Here is a 26,806-nt window from a genome sequence, read left to right on the forward strand (position 1 = left end):
GGAATGGATCACATGCCAGACACATTGACTGAAAGGACCAGTGAATATTAAAAACATTTTGATTAGGATATCACATACATGATAGTGCTTTACATGAGGCAGCACTATCACAGCTCTTTGCAGATGGGGAACCTTGTTGAAATGTTCTCAACCATCCAGTGATACCAAGATACAAACTTAGCACACATAAGAGATAATGTGAACCATACCTCATAAATGTGGCTATTGCAACCCGCTGATGCCAATTGCCCCACAATCATTATTTCAAAATTAATGAATAATTCTGGAAACGTTTATTAAATCAAATCTCTTAATAAAATTAATGACATTACAATGCCAAGATTGGTTACAATACTTTAAGTAAAATAACTACATATATCTTCATGCCCAATTTGTTTTGCCGTCTTAAGTTCTCCATCAGTGTAATGGGACCAGCACACAACATCTGACTGTATTCCTACAAAGAGGGGCAATTCACAGAAATGTCTTGCAGTCAGTTCAATCAACTGTTCAATGGTCAGTAATCTTATTGATTTGGAAAGACGGTATGGTACAGATCCTGATAATGTTCAGCATAGTGCACCTCCAGTCCCTCTGTAATGAACTTCGGTAGATCGCAAAAGTCTTTTCTGTTTTCCAATGGCAAAATGATGCAATTTACACCAGCTCGCTTTGCCTAAAAGAAAAAGAAAACACATTTTAGTGTCCGTCACATCTCTGGATTACTTGTATGAACATTTATTACCGTTAAAATGTTAAGATCCATTTGCAAACACTGATCTATATCAAGAAAATCATCATAGAACATAGTCGTACAGTACTTTGGCCCAACTTGTTCATGCCAAGCAAGATGCTGATCTATGCTTGTCCCATTTGTCAGTTTTTGTCCCATGTCCCCCTAAACATTTGTCCATGTACCTGACTAAATGTCTTAAATGCAGTTATTGGTGTGGATGTTTGAGATTCACAATCAGACAAATACTAAAGTAGAATTTAAATTGATTACAAAGAGCTTCAGCTAATTAACAGAAATTATTAATTTATAAGGCAGTTAACGTGCATTAACTGGACAATTCTGACTTCAATCCTAGGGTGTTGGTTCCAATTGTATGAAGGAATAGCTCAGTTTTATTGATTGCAGTTTGGTTTGCAGAACTGAACCATTCTATCAACTAGAGAGCGGTCCTGAGCTACTATCTACGCATTGAAGACCCTTGGGCAATCTTTAATCGGGCTTTACCTTGCACTACATGCAATTCCCTTTATCATGTAACTGTACACTGTGGATGACTCGATTGTAATCATGTATTTCCACTGACTGGTTAGTATGCAGCAATATCTTTTCACTGTACCTCGGTGCAAATGACAATAAAGTAAACTCAAAGTTTCATTGCAACTTACAGCGATGGTCTTCTCCTTGATACCACCAACAGGCAAGATTTTTCCAGTTAATGACACTTCTCCAGTCATGGCTAAATTTTGTCTTGCAGGTTGATCCATTGCCAGAGAAAGCAACGCGGTTACAATTGTACAGCCTGCACTTGGACCATCCTTGGGGGTGGCACCCTGGAGAAACAAACAATTCAGTAATCAGAATCAAGGTTTAATTAGTGTCACAGATACTAAATGAATTAATGAACTAAACTCATTCATCATATACAATACCATGTACACGTACTGTACAACTCTGAAAATCTGCTAGCCAGCAATCCCGATGGTTCAGCATTTGGCTCATCATATTCCCTGATCATTCATAGAAACATAGAAATTAGGTGCAGGAGTAGGAGATTCGGCCCTTCGAGCCTGCACCGCCATTCAATATGATCATGGCTGATCATCCAACTCAGTATCCCGTACCTGCTTTCTCTCCATACCCTCTGATCCCCTTGGCCACAAGGGCCACATCTAACTCCCTCTTAAATATAGCCAATGAACTGGCCTCGACTACCCTCTGCGGCAGAGAGTTCCAGAGATTCACCACTCTCTGTGTGAAAAAAGTTCTCATCTCGGTTTTAAAGGATTTCCCCCTTATCCTTAAGCTGTGACCCCTTGTCCTGATTCACACAATAACCTCACTGGGTTCTGTTACCTTAAAACCCAATGCGTTTACAGCAATATTATCGTGTAACATTTGAAACAAAGTAAATAGAGTGCGGTGGAGTATTAATATAACAGCAGCCGATAGTCTGGGGGTAAAATAAATCATCTAGTCCAGCACCAAAGTCCCAGGCGAGCTGGATTACAGGGGTTTTACTGTAGGCTGCATGTAGGACTATGTAGAAACATAGAAAATAGGCGCAGGAGTAGGCCATTCGGCCCTTCGAGCCAGCACTGCCATTCAATACGATCATGGCTGATCATCCAAAATCAGTATGCTCAAGAAGGAACTGCAGATGCTGGAAGATCGAAGGTACACAAAAATGCTGGAGAAACTCAGCGGGTGCAGCAGCATCTATGGAGCGAAGGAAGGGTTTCGGCCCGAAACGTCGCCTATTTCCTTCGCTCCGTAGATGCTGCTGCACCCGCTGAGTTTCTCCAGCATTTTTGTGTACATCCAAAATCAGTATCCCATTTTGGCTTTTTCCACATATCCCTTGATTCCCTTAGCCCCAAGAGCTAAATCGATCTCTCTCTTGAACACATCCAGTGAATTGGCCTCCACTGCCTTCTTTCTGTTCATATTAAGCCGCTTAATTTGTTTATCCAAATATAAAGACAACTGTTTGTTCAATTTATGCATGTTAAAATTAATTAATATGGATCACTGATAGCTTTTATTGCATAAATTAATAGTATACTCAGCTAACTGTAAATGCTGGAAAAGTATGAAGATAAATGTTTTCAATATTTTCTCCATGCCACTTGTATATAATCACTTCCTAACATCTGTAATACTTCATCCCAACAGTGGAACACAACTTCATATTTCAAAGATAACATGTGACAAATAGGATGATTTTTTTTTTAAAGATATAAAATAATTACGAGTAATTGTAACTTGCTAAATGCAAGTAAACTTGAGTGACGATGCCTCCAACCACACTTGGCAATCACTGGCTGTCTTGTTAAACCAGCTCAGTCGTAAATAATGCAAAAGTTTACATTTTCTAATAGCTTTAGTTTTCATGGTCACTACAGCGATATGAATATTGTCACCGATCAGCTGCCATGGCTTTGCAATAATTGGAAAAGCAAAACTACGTTGGTTCCACCCAAAACACTGCTGTTTTGTGTGAAAGTAGTGACCTATTGATTTAATATAGAGATGCAATATGGTGTATTTAGCCAGTGCAGTCATTTGGTGTACAGTAAATATCATCAACAAAATGCACACAAGAACTGCAGATGCTGGTTTACAAAATATAACAGGGTGCTGGAGTAACTAAGCAGGTCATACAGCATCTCTGGAGAATATAGATAGGTGATGTTTCGGGTCGGGACCCTTCTTCGCCAGTCCATGTTCTCCAAGAGTTACTCCAGCATTTTCTACTCAATAGAAAATGGCTTGTTAGCAGTTGTGTATATTTAGTTGTTGTAATGACGCTGTGGTAGCTATTCGTTGGAAATATTACATAATTAAAACCATTCAGGAATGATCCATTTAATGCAATTGATCATTAATTAAATTAATTAAAACCAAACCCAGCCTGCCATAATGACTTTCGACCAGTGGCCCTAACACCCATTGTAATGAAGTGTTTTGAGCGACTAGTTATGCAGCACATCAAAAATAGTCTACCTGCCGACCTAGACCCACTGCAGTTCGCCTACAGAGCCAACCGATCCACAGAGGACGCAGTCTCAACAACACTGAACCTCGTATTGTCACATCTCGATCGGAAAAATACCTATGCCAGGATCCTGTTCATAGACTTCAGCTCTGCTTTCAATACAATCATTCCGCAGCAGCTGGTGGAGAAGTTGGAGCTATTGGGGGTTGATGCTGGCACATGCAACTGGGTCCTGAACTTTCTGTCGCAACTGCAGCAGACAGTCAGGGTGGGCAGTAGGACATCAAAAACCATAGCCGTGAGCACTGGCTCACCCCAAGGCTGTGTCCTAAGCCCCCTTCTGTTTAGTCTGCTGACACACGACTGTACTGCCAGACTCAATAACAACTTCATCAACAAGTTCGCTGATGACACAACAGTGGTGGGTCTCATCAGTGACAATGATGAATCGGCGTACAGGATGGAGGTGGAGCTGCTCACAGGTTGGTGCAAATCCCACAACCTCATTCTTAACGTGGGAAAAACTAAGGAGATGGTGGTTGACTTCAGGAGGGCGGGGAAACACACACCATACACCTCTGCACATCGACGGAGCTGATGTGGAAAGGGTCAGCAGCATGAAGTTTCCTAGGACTACATCTGTCTGATGACCTGACATATTGTCACCACTACAGCTCTGCCAAATGGCCCAGCAGCGACTAATTGGAAAAGCAAAACTACGTAAAGGTTCCCCCACTACACACCTACGGACTTTTTTAGGGGGACTGTGAAGAGTACATTGACCTACGGCTCATTCCTGGTTCGGGATTGCAAGGCGAGAACGGCAAACTAGACAGGATAGTAGCCAGTGCAGTTATTGGTGCTCCACTCCCCTTCCTGCTGACATATACAGGAAGAGATGTATCAGCAGAGCCATCTCCATCATCAAAGACCCTTACCAGATCGCATGACATTTTCTCCATCCTGCCATCTGGGAAGAGGTACAGGAGCATTAGCTGCAAAACCAGCAGGATGCTCCTCAGCTTCTTCCCACAGGCTATAAGACTATAAATGGGTTTGCCCCCTGCCAAGTCGCGCACAAACCCCCACACTTCAGCAGAGCCAGTTGTGCCGCTGCTGGTCGGAATTTCTGACTCAATAGAAAATGGCTTGTTAGCAGTTGTGTATATTTAGTTGTTGTAATGACGCTGTGGTAGCTATTCGTTGGAAATATTACATAATTAAAACCATACAGGAATGATCCATTTAATGCAATTGGGACCACTTTTATGCAATGAAATGCTCGTGCAAACTAAACAATGACAACTGGTTCATTAAAGATTGTCAAACACTTACTTCAGGCACGTGGAGATGAATATGGGAGTAAGTCAGGAAATCATTGGTAGGATCTTTCTGCATGAGGAAGGACCTGGCAAAGGTATAGGCAATTTTGGCACTTTCCTTCATCACGTCCCCCAGCTGACCAGTCACTTCAAGTGAACCATCTTTACTTTCTTTGTCTCTTGGTCGACGAAGAGACGTTTCCACAAAGAGAGTAGAACCACCTGATTGAAGATTATGAAGTACAATTAAGTTAAGAAGTTTATTTTTATATTTTCTCCCTAGATCCTCTTGACTAATTATGTAAAGATAGGCCAGACGGCATCAGTTCCAATGAAAGGTTGTTACCTGTTCCTCTCTCCATCTACACTACCGAACCTGCTGAGTAGTTCTTGCATTTTCTGTTATTGTATTAGAAATGAATAAACTTTACAGGTGTGATTCCTACGGTTTCAACATCTTCATGTATTAATTCAATACTTGTGCCTGTGAAACGGAGGCATCAATTCCCTAATCCACCTCCTCCTGCTAGGATCAAGAACAACTTGCTTCCTCGCAGGCTATATGGGTTCTGAGCTTCTGACTGCAGGAATTGTGATCTTTCTATCCCTTACACAGAGCTTCCAGTGTTCCCAGAAACAGTTCAGTACCATCTGGAATGACCTTTGCCCACTTGGGGAGGACATGGGACAGATATCTTGGAACCAATGGAGACCTACGTGGGGTTTTCCCCGGGAGCTCCGGTTTCCTCTCACACTCCAAAGACGTACAGGTTTGTATGTTAATTGGCTTGGTAAAATTGGAAATTGTCCCTAGTGTGTGTAGGATAGTGTTAGTGTGAGGGAATCGCTGATCGGCGTAGACTCAGTAGGCTGAAGGGCCTGTTTCCATACTGTATTTCTAAACTGAACTAAACTTTGAGGTCCGGATCTTCAAAGACTTTTTCCCTTGTCAAGCAAACAATAGATGTACTGGGACATAGAAAGCAGTGGTGAATTTTATCATCCACGTATGCCTTTGTTGAGAGATGGTTCCCCACATATGCAGTGATCCACATTTACAGAGTCTCTGGTTAGAGAAATAGGAATGGTCAGACCATGGTTGAAAATTACCAAGATGAAAGACACAAAATGCTGGAGTTTGCATCCCTGGAGGTGACATTTCAGGTCGAGACCCTTCTTCAGGCCAATAAAATAAATCTTCAAAAGATTGTTGGTAGCCTTGCAACCATTTTCATTTTAGACAGCCCATCAAGTCTGCTCCGTCATTCAATCATGGCTGATCTATCTCTCCCTCCTAGCCCTATTTTCCTGCCTTCTCTCCATCACCCGACACCCGTACTAATCTACTAGCCATCTAGGCCATAAAAATATGCATTAACTTGGCCTCTACAGCCTTCTGTGGCTAGGAAATCCAGATATCCACCATCCCCTTTTACTGAAGACATTCCTACTCATCTCTTCTATCTCAGCATAGAGATTTCTAAAGGATTTAGTGAATTTGGTTAAAAGACAATTCAGTTTTGGACTGGCTCCAATTTGAGTATTGTGCAAAATAGACAGGATAGGAGAAACACAAGCTTAGTGAGGTCTGGAGGTAATAAGTGTGTACAGTGGTATCTCAGAAAAAGGGATGAAGCAAGGGTAAAGACAAACAACATTGACGATTTGAGAATTAGCAGGAATGTTTATGCCCTCGTTACGAATGATTTCCAAATTGTAAAGCTCATCCACTTACCCATAGCTGTCCAAGCTAAACCCATTACAACTCCTGAGGGGGTGACATCATACATCCGCTCCACTGTGAAGATGGGTTTCCCAACAAAATCCTGAAGGTTCTCTGGTGTTGCCACTACCTTGTCCATCTCTTTGTGTACGATCTTATACGCAGCCTTGCGGAGTACCTGCAGAACAGTAATACTGTCATTTGTACCTGCAGAGATCCACCAAAATTATTAAAATGGAAAATGAAATGCAAGTGATTGCAAGCAATGCACGAAAACTTTAAAAAACGAACTCGGAGAAATCTCATGTAAAATCACACTAATTGAACAGAGCAAAGGACAGCAATATGGTCACGGTTTTATTTCCATTAGTTGTCCACGTGGAGGGCAGGATATAAAATTCAGATGTTGAAGTTGGTCATAGAAATAGGAATGGGAAAGACCATGGTTGAAAATACTGCTGGAGAAACCCGTTTATCGACTTGTATTTGCATTTATGGAGAGATGCATTTTAACCTCCTGTGCAGGAAAGAACTGCAGATACTGTTTTAAATCGAAGGTAGACACAAAATGCTGGAGTAACTCATCGGGACAGGCAGCATCTCTGGAGAGATGAATTGGGTGACGTTTAGGATCGAGACCCTTGAAGGGGTCCCGCTGAGTTACTCCAGCATTTTGTGTCGACCTTCATTTTAACTTTCTGGTACAGCTGGATCACCGTAGTGGTCATGAAAACACAAACCTCCTCTTTTATATCTTAGTTAATACAGGATAACAAATAGAGGAAATATAATATGTCTCAAAATAATGTCTAATCCTATGTCCTATCTAGCATGGTCGAAAATAAGATAGCAAAATGTTTACAATTCAGATTTTTGTTTATTTAATAATTCTTGGTTCTTGGTCCTCCAAAATATTCCAAATGGAATTTAAACTGGAGGTGGTACCTCATGGTGGGACCCCATCTCCCCCACACCTCTCTCCCCCACACCTCTCCATCTCCTCACCCCTCTCCTCCCCCTCCCATCTCTCCCTCCGCCCCCTTCCCCCTACCGCTCGGTCCCTCTTCCACCTCTCCCCCTACCTCCCCATTCTTCCACTTCTCGCCCACTTACCCCACCCCTCTCTCCACCTCCCCACCCCTCTCAACCCCCACCCCTCCCCCTCTCAACTCCCCACACCCTTACCCCTCTGTCCCTCCCCCACCACTCTTCCACCCCTATACCCCCCCCCCCCCCCCTCTCTCCCTCTCTCCCCCATCCCCCTCTCCCTGCGGTCATACACAATAATAATAAATAACAAAACATACAATAAACACAAATTAACATCCACCACAGTGAGTTCACCAAGCACCTCCTCACTGTTGTGGAGGCAAAAGTCTTAGTCTCCGTCTCTTCCCTCCTTGTTCTCCCTGCGCTGAGGCGACCCAGGCCGAAGATGCCGCCCTCCAGTCCAGCGGACCTCCAAAGTGATGTCGCCGCAGCCTCAGCTCCGATTCGGGCCGTTGCCGAAAGTCGGAATGCCGTCTCCACTCCGAGTCATTATATTTCATTGATATTTTTATGACATACAGACAATTTTAATCACGGTTGGGGTTACTTTGCATGTACGTACAAGTACAATGTCATCTTTTGGCTCTCCTCCATGTTGGAATGCTTATATCACTCATCATAATGCACTTACCTTTTCCACTTGTTTTTGCAGATTGCGAACCCCACTCTCCCTGCAGTACTGTTTGATCAGAATCGTTAGTGCTTCAGGGGTGATATGTGCCTTCTCATTATCCAGCCCACAGCTAGTCATCGCTTGAGGAACGAGATAGCGCTGCAATAAGAATCCAGGTTTACCATCTTAAAGCCATGCATCTGTGTAGTACCGTATGTGATCAGGATGTTTCAAACAGCAAAAGACAACAGCACAGTCAGTTTTATTTCCTGTAGACATAACACAGAAATTAATCTGTGCACAGCAAGGAAGCATTTATAGCTGAAATATGGAAGTGGGATTCTAACTTATGAATCTGTACCACAGAAGCCAAAAGAATGTAATACAATAGTTAAAATGTGAACATAGATGAAATCTTTGTTTAGTTTAGTTTAGAGATACTGAGTGGAAACGGGCCCTTTGGCCCAGAGTCCGCGCGACCAGCGATCCCTGCACACTTACACTATCCTACACACACTAAGGAGAATTTACAAATATACCAAGCCAATTTAACCTACAAACCTGTTCACCTTTGGAGTGTGTGAAGAAAATCGGGGATCCCTGAGAAAATCCATGCAGGTCACAGGGAGAATGTATAAACATCTTCACTTATATTCCATATAACGTGGGTACCATTAACATTTGGACTTCCTGTGTCCACAGTTCAATGCAAATTCTTGAATTATGACATACACCTCATTTTTATAGAAACATGTAACGTTTTTTTTCCCTCTTGCTATCTAAAAATTGAACAGATTTACCTCAGCGATTGCAAGCTTCTCTTGTGCTACATAGCCAGAAATATTAATCATCTCCATTCGATCCCGGAGTGGTTCAGGAATTGTTTCAGTCACGTTAGCAGTACAAATGAATAGCACCTATCAAATTTAAGAGACACACCGTTAGAACGAGACGAGGAAACAGTTTTTCTCTCAGAGAGTTGTGAGTCTGTGGAATTCTCTGCCTCAGAGGGCGGTGGAGGCAGGTTCTCTGGATGCTTTCATGAGAGAGCTAGATCGGGCTCTTAAAATTAGCGGAGTCAGGGGATATGGGGAGAAGGCAGGATTGGGGATGATCAGCCATGATCACATTGAATGGCGGTGCTGGTTCAAAGGGCCAAATGGCCTACTCCTGCACCTATTGTCTATTCGAAGAATACATAAATATATTTTCTTCCTCCAATCCCAAGAGACTCAATTCTCGCTGAACACTGCATTACAGGAGTGAGCTAGTCGGAGACAAACGTGTGTCACTTTAACCCTGGGCGACAACTGCCCGATCCCTGTGAATCCCAGACAAATATGTCTTGGTGCCTAGCACGTGGACTGGATGCAGCCTGCAGCAGCACAGAGTGGGAGGCTTCATTAGGCCAGACCAGGCACTTTGCATTAATTTCCATTTTTCCAGCTAGTACGGTATTTTGCCTCTGGAATTGCAAGGCTGAAACAGCAAGGAAACCTAAAACCTACCTTTGACAAATCGACTGGCACGTCAAGGTAATGGTCCAAAAAGTTAAAATTCTGCTCTGGATCAAGAAGTTCCAGGAGAGCTGACGATGGATCCCCTTGATAACCACGACCAATTTTATCAATCTGTAGAAAATGTGGATAAATGATTGGTGTGATCAGAAATGTAACTTCTCTTCACACTACTTAACTAGCTTATAGTACTGTCCCGTAATGAAAATAGTGCTTTTGCAACTGAAAATTAACAAAAAACAATTGAATAATTGGAAATTCTGAATACAGATGAAAAGGAATTTATACCCGGAAGTTGCAATTAATTTTTGATTGCCGCTGGTTTAAAACTTTCAAATGTTGAGTCTCAGAATTCATTACAACCATTTTAGGGAATATTACCTCATCAATAAGAACCAATGGATTTTCAGTCTTTGTTTTCTTTAGACACTGAATGATTTTTCCAGGCATAGCTCCAACGTATGTCCTCCTGTATGAGAAACACAAAAAGGTTATGAAAACCATTAATATTTTCCAATATAACTGTGAACCACATACTGATTCCAATTAAAGAATTAAATACGGGTAAAAATGAATTATGCTACAGATAGAATACGATTGCTCTGAAATAGATTTAATGGGTCAAAATGGCCTCCTCCAATTGGGTGGCACAGTGGTAGATTTGCTGCCTTAGAGCACTAGAGCCCCGGGTTTGATCCTGACTACGGGTGCTGTCTGTACGGAGATGGTACATTCTCCCCGTGATCTGCGTGGGTTTTCTCTGGGATTCTCAGTTTTCTCACACACTCCAAAGACGTGCAGGCTTGTAGATTAATCAGCTTCAGTAAAAATTGCAAATTGTCCCTAGTGTGCAGGATAGTGTGCGTGTGCAGGGATCGCTGGACGGCGTGGACTCAGTGGGCTGAAGGGCCTGTTTCCGCGTGGTAAACTAAATACGTGTAGGATGCTGAAGGCGGCTTTTGGCACGCTTGCCTTCATTGGAGGGTATTGTATACAGAGCTTGGGATCTTAAGTTATCACTACAAGACATTGGTAAGCCCACATAAGGCGGACTATATACAGTTCCAATCACCCTGCTCTAGGAAGGATGTCCTTCAACTGGAAAGGGTACAAAAGTGATTTTCCAGAATGTTACGGATCTGAAGGGTTTGAGTAAAATCCACCATTAAGTCATGCAGTCATTGGATGATCAGCCATGATCATATTGAATGGCGGTGCAGGCTCGAAGGGCCGAATGGCCTACTCCTGCACCTATTTTCTGTGCTTCTAAGCTTGTTTATTTAATGCATTAATAAATTCTACCATCAGTAATAATCTTAAGAAAAACTATTTTGCTGCATCAACCCTTACCATAAACAGTAACAATCTTAAAATGCTAACTCTACTCCACCATCAGTTTCCATATCCCATAATGTGATATATTCAGTTCTTATTTTGAATGAGTTTGCAGTTTCTGACACCATGTGGTCCTCTTAAACAATTACAGGTTATATTTCGTTCATATAGCACTAGTGAACTAGATTTGATGGATAGAATCCATTTTTGAATCCACAAGTAACTCAGTGATGTAAAACACTATGTTTTGTTGTGGTTAAAAGACTTGCTAGTGCTTTAAGAAGTCCACTAGAATGGCATTCAAATCCAAATTAAGTCTACTCAAGATTGAACACAAATCACAAAAACAGCTGTCATCAATTAGAAGTATTTTCAGAGCAGTAATTGCATGGCTGATATGCAGTCTGGTGCCGAAAGTACCTGTGACCCTTGATTTCTGCCACGTCGGTCATTCCTCCAACACTGAATCGGAAATATTCTCTGTTCAATGCTTTAGCTATAGATCGAGCAATGCTGGTTTTACCAACACCAGGAGGACCATAGAAGCACAAAATCTTCCCTTGTGTAGTACCACGCAGTTGGCTAACTGCAATAAACTCCTGGAATCACAGAAAATATGAAAGTTACAAAATCAAGCAAAAGATCACAGCCAAATGGGATCCCAATGAAAGTTTTTTTTTTTAAAAAGCATTGTTAAAGAGATCCATATTTAGCAACTTCTGCAACAAGATCACGTGGCTTCCACTACAAGTCCAGCATCAGGATTAAAGTATTACCCAGACTAAAACCAGAAGAGGCAAGGCTACTTTAAAAAGGCATCAGTAGGCAATAGGTGCAGGAGTAGGCCATTCAAGCCAGCACCGCCATTCAATGTGATCATGGCTGATCATCCCCAATCAGTACCCCGTTCCTGCCTTCCCCCCATATCCCCTGACTCCGCTATCTTTAAGAGACCTATCTAGCTCTCTTGAAAGTTTCCAGAGAACCGGCCTCCACCGCCCAAGAGGCAGAGAATTCCACAGACTCACCAGTCTCTGTGGGGGGAAAAAGTGTTTCCACATCCCCATTCTAAATGCTTATGCCTTATTCTTAAACTGTTGCCCCTGGTTCTGGACTCCCCCCAACATAGGGAACATGTTTCCTGCCTCTAGCATGTCCAAACCCTTAATGAGCTTATGTTTCAATAAGATCCCTTCTCATCCTAAATTCCAGAGTATACAAGCCCAGTCGCTCCATTCTCTCAGCATATGACAGTCCCACCATCCCGGGAATTAACCTTGTGAACCTACGCTGCACTCCCTCAATAGCAAGAACGTCGTTCCTCAAATTTGGAGACCACAATTGCACACAATACTCCAGGTGTGGTCTCACTAGGGCCCTGTACAACTGCAGAACGACCTATTTGCTCCTATGCTCAACTCCTCTTGTTATGAGCCATTAATTATGCGCCATTAATCATTGACAATAAATGATGGACTCTTTGGATTGTCACCTTGTCGTGGTGGAGAAACTTGTGTGGACCTGAGATCCTGGAAGCGATGCTGTCTGGAGCTATGCTCCTGGTGGGGCCACCCATGGCGGTAAGGTTGAGGGGGAGGACTCTGACAAAGAGCAATCCAACCAAGACCTCAATGGTGGAACAGGCGGAGGACGATGGCTGACCTTAGTGGAGCGTCACAATGGCTGGGAAGGCTACAAATCTGTAAGTAATTTACATATAGATGGTCGACCCCTAAATATGGTCGATCAGCAAACCTGTAGAGTTCTCATACCAGGATGCGTTTTTTGACCTCTTCCATGCCATAATGGTCTTCTTCCAGCACCTCCCGTGCACGTTTCAGACCCACATTTTCTTCACTGCATATTCCCCAAGGCATTGTTGTCAACCAGTCCAAGTAATTTCGAGTCACACTGAAGCAGATGAAGTGAAAACAGAATGTCAGCAAGGGCACAAATAATTTTTTAATTGTTTGATTCTGATTATACGACAAGATATTTTCGAATTTTATTTTTTTAAAGTAGATAGCTTGTTGAATTGAATATTGCATTGATTTGTAATTATTGAAGCCTCATACAGCATAATGTACAGCAGGGCTTTAAGCTGTAATTGCAAATTTAAAGTTTGCAAACTAATATCTTGAAAATTTTCCAGCATTCTACAGTGCATCAAAAGTATTAAATGGGTTACATAAGATGAAAACAACACTTCTGCAAGCTTCCAGCAAGCATATTTATATTACAGCGCAATGAAGATTCAAATTGACAAGCAATATTAATTTGCATTTGTAACTGATCTAATGTCATGATTAATAGTAAATTTCAACTGCCATACAATACAGTTACAATGCAAAACCAGTATAGCTGCAAGCAAACTAAATGCCACAATATAATCTTGAAAGAATGATCTGGTCATTATCGAATCACATTCAGCCGCCCATGTGTATATTTTTGATTTCCCTACAAAGTACATTTCCATTACTATCTTTCACTTCAGTGTCCAGGAATTGGGAAATAGGGCCATCAATTAAACAGCATACTGGATCTCTCAGAATTTGAGTGACGGTGGTCAAGGAATTCCTAGCAATCTGAATGTGATGAGATCAACCTGACATTGCAATGCGATTTAAATGAAATGGTAAACAATTTACCAACTAGTTCACACAACTTCAGAAATCTCCTTTAAACTTTCTCCCTCTCCTACCATGGGTGGCGTAGTGATAGAACTACTGCCTCGCAGCGCCAGGGACCCAGGTTCAATCCTGACTACGGGTGCTTGTCTGTACAGAGTTTGTACATTCTCCCCGTGACCTGCGTGGGTTTTCTCCGAGAACTTTGGTTTCCTCCTACACTCCAAAAACGTCCAGGTTAATTAGCTTGGTATAAATGTAAAATTGTCTCTACTGTGTATAGGATAGTGTTAGTGTGTGGAGATCACTGGTCAGTGTGGACTTGGTGGGCTGAAGGGCCTGTTTCCACGCTGTAAACTCTCACCATAAACCTCTACCCGTTAGTATTTGGCAGTTCAACCCTGAGAAAAAGACTGGCCATCATTTTATACACTTTTATCAGGTCACCCCCTCAATCCTCCTACACTCTAGAGAAAACAATTCAATCTGTCCTTAACTCTTTAATCCAGTTAACATCCTGGTGAACCTCTTTTGCACTCCCTCTCAGTCTCCACATCCTTCCTATAAAGCAAAGTTTAATACAGCAGCAACATGACTTGACACTTTTTCTACATTTGCAACTTTTATACTCAGATTCAGATTCAGATTCAGACTCCATGACCATAAAGGCCAGTATGCCGTGCAGCTTCTTTATCACCCTATCTATTTGTGTTCAAGTCAAGTCAAGTCAAGTTTATTTGTCACATACACATACAAGATGTGCAGTGAAATGAAAGTGGCAATGCTCGCGGACTTTTGTGCAAAAGACAAACAACAAAACAACCAAACAAATTATAAACACAATCATAACACACATATTCTTTTACATAATGTGTTGAACCTTTAGGTAAATTTTGGTCTTGCACTCCAGGATCACTCTGGACATCAACACTTTCATTTTCAAATTCAACATTTTCAAACTTCAAATTTCTTTTCAAACAATACAAAGCTCAAGAAATGCAGTTTTCCTATTTAAAGGGCCCATTTGATATCTGATCCTGGAAAAGATGAATTTGCAAAATTCTGCAGGAATCTCACTTGAACTCCGAGGAATGATTATCGAGCAAGCCAAGTTTGTTCAGCTCCTCGTCAATTACATCCATCACGTGCTTTGGAATAATCAGTTCCTTTAGCCTTTCTCGAAACTTCTCCTCAATGGCATCTTTATCGTCTTTCTCCAGCCCCAGCTCTTTTTTAATAATCTTCAGCTGCTCTTGTAGCAAATACTTACGATGAGTCTGCTTGATTTTCTCTTCTACCTAAGAGTAAACAAATCCACTAAATTTTATACAAACGCTCAGCTTTGCAGCCAAATACAGTCATTACACCCACCAGGTAATTTATATATTTTAACATAACAATGTTACAAGATACAAGATACATTTAATTGTCATTTGGACCCCTTGAGGTCCAAACAAAATGCCGTTTCTGCAGCCATACATTACAAACACATAGACCCAAGACACAACATAATTTACATAAACATCCATCACATTGCTGTGATGGAAGGCCAAATAAACTTATCTCTCCACTGCATTCCCCCCCCCCCCCCATGTCAGAGTCAAAGTCAAAGCCCCCGGCTGGCGATGGCAGAAGTTTTCAAAAACAGAGGGGTTCCAGGAAAGTCACATTTTATTATCTCCAGCCTCAACCGAATTCCATGATTTTATCCAAAGAAAACAAATTTAAGGTTTCCGAGCAAGGAACAGAAAAATAATCCAGTTTGATAATTATTAGGAAAGGACTACACAAACGAGGCTTGTGATATTTCAGGGCCTAATAGTTAGTGATTCGTATAGAAATAAGGTCCGCTTTGTCAAGGACTAGATAACGCAAGTTGACTGAAACATGGCAAGAATCCACAATAGATTAGATTAGAGAGCAGAGAATCAGAAGAACAAATAATATGTCTAATTACCTCTCTTCCAAGACGTTGCTGCAATTTGCTCAATTCATACTCTTTCTTCAACAGAGACAATGCCTTGTAGAGTCGTTTTGGAATCTAAACAGAGACACAAGAGAGATAACACCCAAACACATTATTTTTTACATATAGAAACAAGGAATTGCAGATGCTGGTTTACAAAAGAACACATAGAATGCTAGAGTAACTCGTCGGGTCAGGCAGCATCTCAGGAGAGCATGGATAGGTGACGTTTCAGGTCGGGATCCTTCTTTAGACATTTATATTTTTATATAGTGGGCTTCAGAAATAAAATCCTTCACAACAACATTATCTGAAATGACACTAAGTTATACAATATGCTCTATTGGGACTTGGAGGCATTGAATTAGTGGCAGCATAGGAACAAGGGAGTAGGAACAGCATTGAAGCAAAATAAATAAAAACAAAAGCCAAATGTGTCATTGAGATTCAGGAAATGTCGAAATGTTTTTGAAAAGGTCAAGTAGTAGAAAGGACTTTGAATATGGAGAGAAGCCCAGAGGTAAAGTTCAGGTTTAGGAAGAACATGGGGGTTCAGGAGAGCCTAGATCTAGAAAGAATGTAAAGATGGACACCTTAAGGATACACATTAATGTGAATTTGAAAATATGAAATTTAAATTCAAGGTATATTAAGCATGGGATTAAAAAAAATCGATAGAAGCCAATAGCTCTGAAGGGATAAACAGGCGGCATGGTGTCGCAGCAGTAGAGTAGCTGCCTTACAGCGCCAGATACCCGGGTTCGATCCAAACTACAGGTGCTGTCTGTACGGAGTTTGTACGTTCGCCCCGTGACCTGCGTAGGTTTTGTCCGAGATCTTCAAATTCCTCCCACACTCCAAAGACGTACAGATTTCTAAGTTAATTGGCTTGATATAAATATAAATTGTCCCTAGTGTGTGTAGGATAGTGTTAATGTGCGGAGATGGCTGGTTGGTGCCGGATCAGTGGGCCGAGGGGCCTGTTTCCGTGCTGTATCTCTGAACTAAACTAAAATTAAACCAAAAACAGGACAGGACGTATGTTAGTTTATTAACAACCATGGTCAATCATTTCTTTTTAGGTAGATCAGCCAGAAAGGTTCATAATGATCAACAAATCACAAGGCCTTAAAGCTTACAGGGTAGAAATAACTGAAATAGTTCTACTGTGCGGGAGAATGAAGTACCCAGTTTAATTGTCAGGCTCCCTGAACAATAAGCATTAAGGAACAAAATGGCAATATTGCAGGGGAAGTGGGCAAATGGACAGCCATGGAATTAATTAAACATATTGCCAAGAACTCCAGTCTTGAGCCTAAACCTGAAATGAGAGGCTGTGGTTTATGTTTTGCAAAGAACACCATTCCAAGAGACAGTGAGAAAGCCACTGGAATTTACAATGCACTCGGTGAATTTGTCCAATGCATTATTGGTAGTGATAAAAATAATATGAGAGAAGGCAAAGTGGGTTTGTTTTATATATCAGGTCAACCTGAATTGACAACTTACGTTGGTCTCCTCCAGAACCTCCTGTAGCTCATGTGATTCTGCACCTGTGAGGGCAGCTCCCATGTCACTCAAATAAATCGGGTTGTCCACTACCCTTTGTCCTGCCTGCATCATCTGAAGCACCGACTCTCTACAAACAGAAAATAAATTGCATTTATAGTGTCAAACAACAACATTAAAACTATTTTAAACAAACTCAGACAAATATTTCTGTCAGAACATAAAGAGAGGCAAGAGTAAACCGATCAGGCCTTTGAACCTGCTCCACCATTCAAGATGGGTAGGAAGGAACTAGAAGCAAGACGCTGGAGTAACTCAGCGGGACAGGAAGCATCTCTTCTCTTCAGCTGTCCCGCTGAGTTACTCCAGCTTTTTGTATCTACCCACCATTCAAAATGATCATGACTGATCCAATCTTGCCCTCAGCATCACCTTCCTGGTTTTACCCCCATAATCCTCAATTCCCCTGTTGTTTAAAAATCTGCCAACCACCACTTTGCATATATGGAACAACTCTGCAATTACAGTTTCAAAGTAGGGTTTTTGAAATGACTGGTGATCCTCAGTGGGGAAAAAAATCCCTCCATATCTCCATCCTAAGTGTGTGACTTCATATTTTGAAACTACGTTCTTTGTTCTGGAAAGCCTCACTGGAAAAACAGCATTCTCTCAGCACCCATCCTGCCAATCCCAGACATAATCATCTATGTTTCAATAAGATCACCAGTCATTCTCCATACTCCAATGAGCATAGACCCAACTGCCTCAATCTTTCTTCATACATCAACTCCTTCATTCCAGAACTCTATTGCTGAATCTTTCACCGTATTGCCTCCAATGTAATCTGCATCCAAACTCTATGCAGTACCTTAAGCATGGTCTCTTAACTGCCCTACTTACCAACTCCTATTCCAATAATAGGCAACATTCCATTAACCTCCTAATTTCTTAGTGTCTGCACACTTACTTTTTATTTTTCAAGTATTATAACGCCATATCAATATTTACTACAACATATTGCAGTGTCATACCATTGAAAATATTTTTCCATCCATCCTTCCAGTGGATGACCACCAATTTTCTCACTGAAACTCCATCAACCAACTACTTATCCACTAATTCCATCCATCTATATCCTCCAAAACCCAGTGAACGTGGGGAGGAACAAAATTGTCTCCTTATACTTGGTCTATAACCACAACTATTCCCACTAATAACAATGACAAGATAGTTAAGTACCTAATGTTAAAGTCACTGATTAATTTCTGCTGCTGAATATCCAATGAAACATATTTTCCTACAAAATATATTTACAGCTAGGAATTAAATAAATACTAGATTTCAGTATCCACGTTGAAAACGCCACCACATAATGGGACCGAGATACAACAAGCTCCCCTTTTCCGGAATTAAACTTTAAGTTGTCTATAAGTAATCCAATTAAAGCTTATCCTATTATAACACCCTTTGCAATTGACAGGCAAATCAAGTTCACTGCTGCTCGTACCGTCATATTATTTCTCTAAACCTCCTTAGAACGATTACATCCTGTATAGAGCATGGAACACACAGACTTTTCTATTGATATCTTCAACTTTGTTACGTCAAACCAGGGTAGAACTTGCACAGTAAATGGTAGAGCCATTATTTGAAATTATGGTGTTCAGCAAGAACACAGGGAATGTTCAAGCAATTACCTGTAAAGTGGATTCAGGGCAATGATATCACGAATAGTTTTCACAATTTCTGCTGTAAGCGCCTGTTTGATAAAAAGCCAGTTAATTTTTGCTCATCGTTACGAAATGTTTTTCAAACCATTTACCAAAAATTTTTAAATTGTACATTTAAAAAAAACAATATTTTAAACAACATAGCTCGTCCCATTTTACCCCATCATTCTCCTCCCAGACCCACTCTGCAGCTTAACAAGCTGCTTTTGTGTCCTTCCCAATTATGTAAAAACAATTTGAACTGAAACGTTGACTTTGTTTCTTTTCCCATGGCTGTAGCTTCACCATCTGAGTATTTCCAGCATTTTCTACATTTACGTTAAGTGAACATATCTGAAGAAAATGCAACAAAACTATTTTGAGAATATGACACTTCAACTTTTCCCTTTAAACTTACTTTGACCTCTTCTGTGACCTGAAAGTGTTCATGAGCAATATTTTCCACCTCTACCATTAAAAGTTCACCCGTTGGTGGCAGATGGGGCTCCAAATTTATTGCCAACTCTGAACTTTGGCAATTGGCTTCATCTTTCTTCTCAAGTTTTTGTTTGCTCTGAACTTTGTGCGGATTCTGCTCAAAGTCCCCAGGTACTGATTCATCGGCTTCTACTTCCAGCTGCCTGGTTAACTGGATTCTGGGGAATAAAGTTAACAAACGTTTTAGATTCAATCCACGGTAACAAAAACAGTCTACGGAGTAAAATAAAAAAACACAATAACAGAGTAAACAAAAAAAAAACATAAAAGTCTAGAACCAATCAACAAAATGCAGCAAACATAATTCAGTGGGATTAGTTTCCTCCATGTCAAAATCTTCCTATGACTCTATATTTAAGTTCCTTGTGAATACCTGTCTGGGATTATGAGCTCAAATGAAACAGTAAAAGGAGAATTATTGGGTGCTGCATAAATGTAGAGATGGGACTAAAGGGTAACAAATGATAATAGGAACTGTAAATGTTTCAAAATAGGGAATGTTTTTAGATATTGCCTGACTTGGATGTACTGCTTTTATTTCAGCTTTTAATCTTCCGGCTGAAACTTTAAATTTATTTTGTAATGTGTTACAGCTACATATTACAGAGGCAAGAAACTAAATTATTACTGATCACAAAATCTATACAAGTTGGTTTAATGAATCGAAGAACATTACAAATTCTAATATGACTCACATGCTTGACCTTGGCTACTACAAAGACTATGCAAAATACAAACCTTAAATTTATTTTGCAGAAAGAAATCAAGTAATTCAACGCAATGTCCAACTTACCTTCTGTGTCCCATTACAATCATGCGCAATCTGTCCCCTAAATCCTGCATCTCATGGATCTGAACAAATGTTCCTCTCTGGTAAATCTCATCCAAGCTTTCAACTACATCAGATTCATTGCTGCAAATAAAGTTTGTAGAAATAAATAAAAATACACCACTCTAACAGATTACTATATTTTGTACCATCTTTAAAGGCCTGCAATAAACATTTAAGAATAAGAGTAAAAGTAATATCTTCTCTATGTTTAAAATTGCATTAATCTTAAATCAAGAGATGGAAACTGAGTGAAGTAGGAATAAGGTAAGCAACTATTTTCTTTGCCAAATTTCTTTCATCTCCTGAAGTTGTGACGGTGGCTACACGTGTAGGATGGTGGGGATTAAACATGTTTCCATCACATTCTCACTTCATTCACTGTCCATCTATAGTGAAGCCTTTCTAGGAGGAATTACTTGGAGAGCAGGAATGTATGGTCAAACTGATTATTTTCACTTCTGATGACAGATCACTTTAACCAATTCTCTCTCCGTAAATGTTAACTAACCCATTGAGCAATTCCAGCATTTTTTTATTTTTGATTTCTGCCTATCTAGTCCAAGGCATTTAAGTCATTTATATAGTCATCTGAACACAAGTCAGCGGGCAAATAGGAGTCCTTACAGTCTATCTAGCTGTTAAACTGTCCGAGCCTCTGGGGAGTCAAGTGCAGTGAAAAACACGGCAATGGCTACAATATTTCTGGCAGCAAATTACGTTTCCCAGCTCCTGGCGCAAAGTTTAGGCAGAGAATAAGAGGAGGGAAAAAAATAATCTACTTTGCGGAAGAAAGATAATACGTCTGCTGGAAACACTTCTATATCTATTCACAAGGCTGACCGTAAAACATTTTGGACATCACTGCTCACTCGTACTGACCTTCTGGGCTCAGATATTTATGGTGCTGCACGAATGGCCATGACTTATTTTCTATATTTTAGGTTCCTTTGAAGAGTTTTACAATCATATAGCACACAAAAGTCATTAACCCCACGAAGTGTGTAGATATGTGAAAGAACTTCCCCATTAATTTTATTCGCTCGCTTTTCCCCCCCTCCCCACAGTTTCAGTGTCAGTCTACTAGAACTGTTACATCGCTTACTTGTCATCTTTTTTAAGAAATACACCCGCATATGGCTGAGCCAAACGCACTTTCCTTCGAAGGAGTTCCATTAATCTTTTGTTTTTGACCTAAAAAAGGAGCGAATACTCATATTATTCCGATAGGAATTTTTCTTTAAATACTAATATCCAAGACCTTAAAATTAAACCCAAAAGGAATTTTTTTTTTAATCTTACTGATATAAACTTGAATAATACTTACCAAGACATTAAAAAAAAAAATAGGTATGTGGATCAGTTTCAACTATAGGCATTTGTCACACTCCTTGCTCCAGAAGTGGCGGCGCTGTTAACAGCTGTGGCTCCCCTGCAGTCCATCTGTCTTTACTTTTTTCTGTTGTTTTGGTTAAGTTTTAGTTTGTTGGGTTGTGTTCGGGGAGGGGGGGTGGGGGGTGAAACATGTTCTGTCTCTTCCTTCAGGGGAATGCAACTTTTTCGTGTCGTATCCCCCTTCTCTGCCTCCGTCTGCGCTGAGGCCTAATGGCGAAGCTGGCGGCCTCCAGCCTGCGACCGACCCCGAGGCTCCGGAGGCAGAGCCAGCCAGGACTTACCAACGAGAGGCTGGCCGTCTTCGGGGCTGAGGCAGCGGTGGCCCGACTTGCTGATGCGGCGTTCTGGCTTTTGGCGGCGGCCTGGGGCTGATGCAGCGGGGCTCGGGGCTGAGACTGCGGGACCCGGAGCTGGGGCGGCGGCCTGGAGCTGGGGCGGCTGACCGGAGCGAAGACTGCGGGACTTGGAGCTGGGGCGGCGGCCTAGAGTGGAGACTGCGGGTCCCGGAGCTGAAGCGGCGGTCCGGAGCGGAGACTGCGGGACCTGGAGCTGGGGCGGCTGCCTCGGAGCGGAGACGACGTTCCGGCTTTCGGCGGCGGCGACATCACCACGGAGGTCCGCTGGACTGGGGGGCGGCATCTCCGGCCTGGATCGATTGCCTCAGCGCAGAGGGAGAGCAAGGAGGGAAGAGACGGAGACTAAGACTTTGCCTCCATCACAGTGAGGATGTGCTTGGTGAACTCACTGTGGTGGATGTTTAATTTGTGTTTATTGTACGTTTTGTTTTTATTGGTTCTGTGTATGACTGCAGGCAACATAATTTCGTTCAGACCGAAAAGTCTGAATGACAATAAAGGAATCTAATTCTAATTCCACAAAATCAATTTCAGAAGAAATTCCAACCAGTCCAAATCTCCCATTTCCTTCCAGAGAGTGAGTGGGGTGGGGTGGGGTGTGTGTGTGTGTGTGTGTGTGTGTGTGTGTGTGTGTGTGTGTGTGTGTGTGTGTGTGTGTGTGTGTGTGTGTGTGTGTGTGTGTGTGTGTGTGTGTGTGTGTGTGTGTGTGTGTGTCTCTCTCTCCCCTCGAGCCCAATGCATTGCCAGGTGGCAATACATTATGCTGTCTGATCCTCCTCCAGAAGTGATCAAGCACACTCAGGTCAGGGACACCACATAGATCAAAGATCAAATCAGTATGTTATTACACTGGGTAATATTTACCTGCATAGCTGGCTTGATCTATGATATCTGAGTACAGCATCATCACTGCTCATTTAATCAAGTCAAATCAAGTTATCTGCATGTTCTTGCATTCCTGAATTCTGTGCATTTCCTATTATACAAGCAGCATTTTATACACATCAGCTTCCATTTATTTGCCTCATGGTTTTACCAGAAGGACAGTAATCAGCTTGAAAGCAAACAAGAACTGTTCATTTAAGTATACAGGCTAACCTCTTCTAGCTTTACGGCAAATAGCAAAGTAAACGGATTATGAAGATCCTTGAATGAATCATCCAGTCAACAGCAAGTGGGCTGCAGGGAGAATAAGTTTTCGTATGCGAAAGTCCTCAGAATATTTTAATCGGCTAGTACAGTATTTCTACAAAAGGTCTTTCACTCAAATTAATTCTGAACATTCAATCAATTCCCAAAGATTCTTGTTAATGGCACAGTTGATGCAATTTCCTGCAAGTTCCAACCTTGTATTGCATCAGACTGTCAACATCAGTGACACAGCCAGAAATACTCTAGTCACATGAATATCTTCACAGTGAATGACTAATCAACAATGAATCCCCAGGGCCTTGCTACCATCTAAAATACACCCGAGTGTAGTGAAATATTCGCCACACACTTGAACAACGAGCTTCAACAACAGTTGAGAAACAAAATATATGTGTAGGAAGGAACTGCAGGTGCTGGTTTAAACCAAAGATAGACAAAATTCTGGAGTAACTCAGCGGGACAGGCAGCATCTCTGGAGAGAAGGAATAGGTGACATTTCAACTGAATATACCCCTGGACAAGACAGCCTATTTGATTAGCACCTAATTCACCAATCCATCTCTACCAACCGAACCAGATGACCAACTAAACAGTCATCCAATAATCAATGTTCTTGCCAAAACCCTGAAAAGCGAGGGCCACTTCCAATGTCTCAGATGCTATCTTTCAGTGAAAGCAAATGTCAATGCTGAAATTCCTTCAATGCACAAGCACAACGACATAGAGAACCTCAGGGATCAGGAACACAGGGAAATCATGAATAAGTAGCAGGGGGAGTGGACCACTTTACTATGTTCTGCCTCATTTGTGGAAGAGTCACATTAGACAATAGGTGCAGCAGGAGTCGAGCCAGCACCGCCATTCAATGTGATCATGGCTGATCATCCCTAATCAGTACCATGTTCCTGCCTTCTCCCCATATCTCCTGACTCCACTATCTTTAAGAACCCTATCTAGCTCTCTCTTGAAAGTATCCAGAGAACCGGCCTCCACCACTTCTAAGGCAGAGAATTCCACAGACTCACAACTTTCTATGAGAAAAAGTGTTTCCTCATCTCCGTTCTAAATGGCTTATCCCTTATTCTTAAACTGTGGCCCCTGATTCTGGACTCCCCCAACATCGGGAACATGTGTCCAAACCCTTAACAATCTTATACGTTTCAATAAGATCCTCCCTCATCTTTCTAAACTCCAGAGTGTGCAAGCCCAGCCGCTCCATTCTCTCAGCATATGCCCGTCCCGCCATCCCGGGAATTAACCTTGTAAACCTACACTGCACTCCCTCAATAGTAAGAATGTCCTTCCTCAAATTAGGGGACCAAAATGGCACACAATGCTCCAGGTGTGGTCTCACTAGGGCCCCGTACAACTGCAGAAGGACCTCTTTGCTCCTATACTTGACTCCTCTTGTTGTAAAGGCCAACATGCCATTCGCTTTCTTCACTGCCTGCTGTACCTGCATGCTTACTTTCATAGTCAACACAGCACCCACCAAACCAGAGCGGATTAAGTTTAAGGTATTGCCCAAGAAGCCAATTCCATCTACGACTGTCTGTGATGTTTACCATCCACAACTTGCTTTACAACACTCTCCCAAGTCTCCGTCAACAGTTTCTTCTAAACCAAAATCCTCTCTCAGAAGCATAAGAACTGAAGAGTCTGAAAAAGGGTCTAGACCCATAATCAGAATCTCCCAAAGTTGTGTGTCTGTTCATTTCCCCCCAAAGCAATATGCATGCCAATTGTGCTTGGTTCTAATTCCAACTCCCAGGGGATCGATATATAAGGAGTGGTTGAAGAAGGGTCTCGACCTGAAACGTCACCCATTCCTTATCTCCAGAGATATTGCCTGCCCCGCTGAGTTGAGTCTATCTAAGAACAACACGCTCATGTCAAGTTTTACCATCACTTCCAAGTTCTGCTCTAAGGCATAGCATCGTGGCTTGAATGTAATCATTTATAGTCTTTCTAACTCGATAGCACGCAACAAAAGATTTTCACTGTACCTCGGTACACATGACTATAAACTAAACTGAGATGAACTATATTGAAACAAATGGTGTACTGTGATTACTTCATTTGTACCAAGTCCAAATCCTGGAAATTACTATTTAATTGAACAGCTAGATACCATCACCTGAGGTATAAGAGAGTTGCACTAACGGCTCATGGGGAATGACAGGTAAACAACAAAATGCTCACCTTACCAAATAAATCTACAGGCTTCTGGCAGCAATTACATTTGCCTGTTAGCTACAAAACCGATTACAATTGACCGACCGTACACCAAGAACTTATAATATTGATATGAAATTACACATGGTCTTAAGTTTAAGTCTTGTATTCACACAATAAAAATCCTCACACCTATCTCCAATAACACCACGGAACATAAGATGTTTCAAAATAACCCATACAATACAATACTAGTCACATTGCACATAAAGTGCAACTGAAATGAGTTTGCATACGTCTACGTGATTCCAGTTAGATCGAACCAAGGAACGTCTCAGGTGTAATGTCAGATACCGCCCATCCACCTCAATAGGTCTGGATTCTGCTATAAACGTTCTAAACAGAATGCTTGTATTTCTGGAGTATGATGGGTCTTGACACGAAACGTCACCCATTCCTTCTCTCTAGATATACTGCCTGTCCCACTGAGTGTTTTTTGAATATGTGTCTATGTGTATATGGATATGTTGTGAGTATATAAACACTGAGTTTTTCTTTTCTCTCTCTCGTTTGTCATATCATACTATATTTGCATATTCTGTTGTGTTGCAGCAAGTAAGAATGTCATTGTTCTATGGGACATGTGACAATAAAACACTCTTGACCCTTGAGATACACCAACATTTTGTGTCTACCTGCTTGTATTTCGTAAACGCGTGCTACTTTATTCTGATTAGCCTGCCACCGGTTTCTTACCTCAATAATTTTAATGAATCTGGGAAACACGGGATTCCTGCTGACTGCGATCAAGGGGACGTTGGGGAAAACATCGGGCACGATCATAGGAGAGAGCGCTGTCATGGTAGGGGCCATGCCCGTGGCCCCTTCCCCACCATCTCCAGCTCCGCCTTCCACACCATCGTCCCCAGAGTTAACCGAATCACCGCCGTTCCTCTCACTGAAGTCCTGGAAGGTTCTTGTCTGTTGGAACCGAGAGGCAGCAGGGGGGTTGGGGTTGCCCTTGCCGCGGGCCGCGCTGGTCGCCCTGGTTACCGTCCAGCACCCAGTGCAGCCCAGTAACCGCTCGGCCGCAGCTGAATGCAACCGCCTGGTTAAACAAGTAGCAGCAGCCGCCGCCGCCTCCCCGGGCTTGTTCCCAACTGGAGCATGGTTGGGGACTGCCACGAAAGGGCGATACCGAGACCTAACGGCTCGACCGCACAAGCGACTGAAGGAGCCGAGCCGCATGTACGCTGCCATCTTGGAAGCCCATTCAACCCCCACAATGCGTTGCGGCAA

At 41.9% G+C, this 26,806-nt stretch overlaps 1 protein-coding gene across 1 annotated transcript; it reads right to left on the minus strand.

The window, feature by feature from the left end:
* Positions 1–278: 278 nt before the first annotated feature.
* On the minus strand, positions 279–26,804 carry lonp1 (lon peptidase 1, mitochondrial). Its single transcript, XM_055658376.1, has 18 exons — positions 26,264–26,804; positions 21,535–21,623; positions 20,394–20,513; positions 19,521–19,758; positions 19,091–19,152; positions 17,394–17,523; positions 15,876–15,959; positions 14,996–15,216; positions 13,064–13,202; positions 11,712–11,890; positions 10,338–10,425; positions 9,948–10,070; positions 9,240–9,356; positions 8,458–8,598; positions 6,789–6,954; positions 5,067–5,275; positions 1,402–1,566; positions 279–676 (listed from the first exon to the last, which is right to left on the minus strand). The coding sequence occupies exons 1-18, from the start codon at positions 26,765–26,767 to the stop codon at positions 527–529; spliced, it is 2,925 nt and encodes a 974-aa protein (XP_055514351.1). The 5' UTR covers positions 26,768–26,804; the 3' UTR covers positions 279–526.
* Positions 26,805–26,806: the final 2 nt, after the last annotated feature.

This window comes from Leucoraja erinacea, chromosome 29 (assembly GCF_028641065.1).
Source record: "Leucoraja erinacea ecotype New England chromosome 29, Leri_hhj_1, whole genome shotgun sequence".
NCBI classification, from domain to species: domain Eukaryota; kingdom Metazoa; phylum Chordata; class Chondrichthyes; order Rajiformes; family Rajidae; genus Leucoraja; species Leucoraja erinaceus.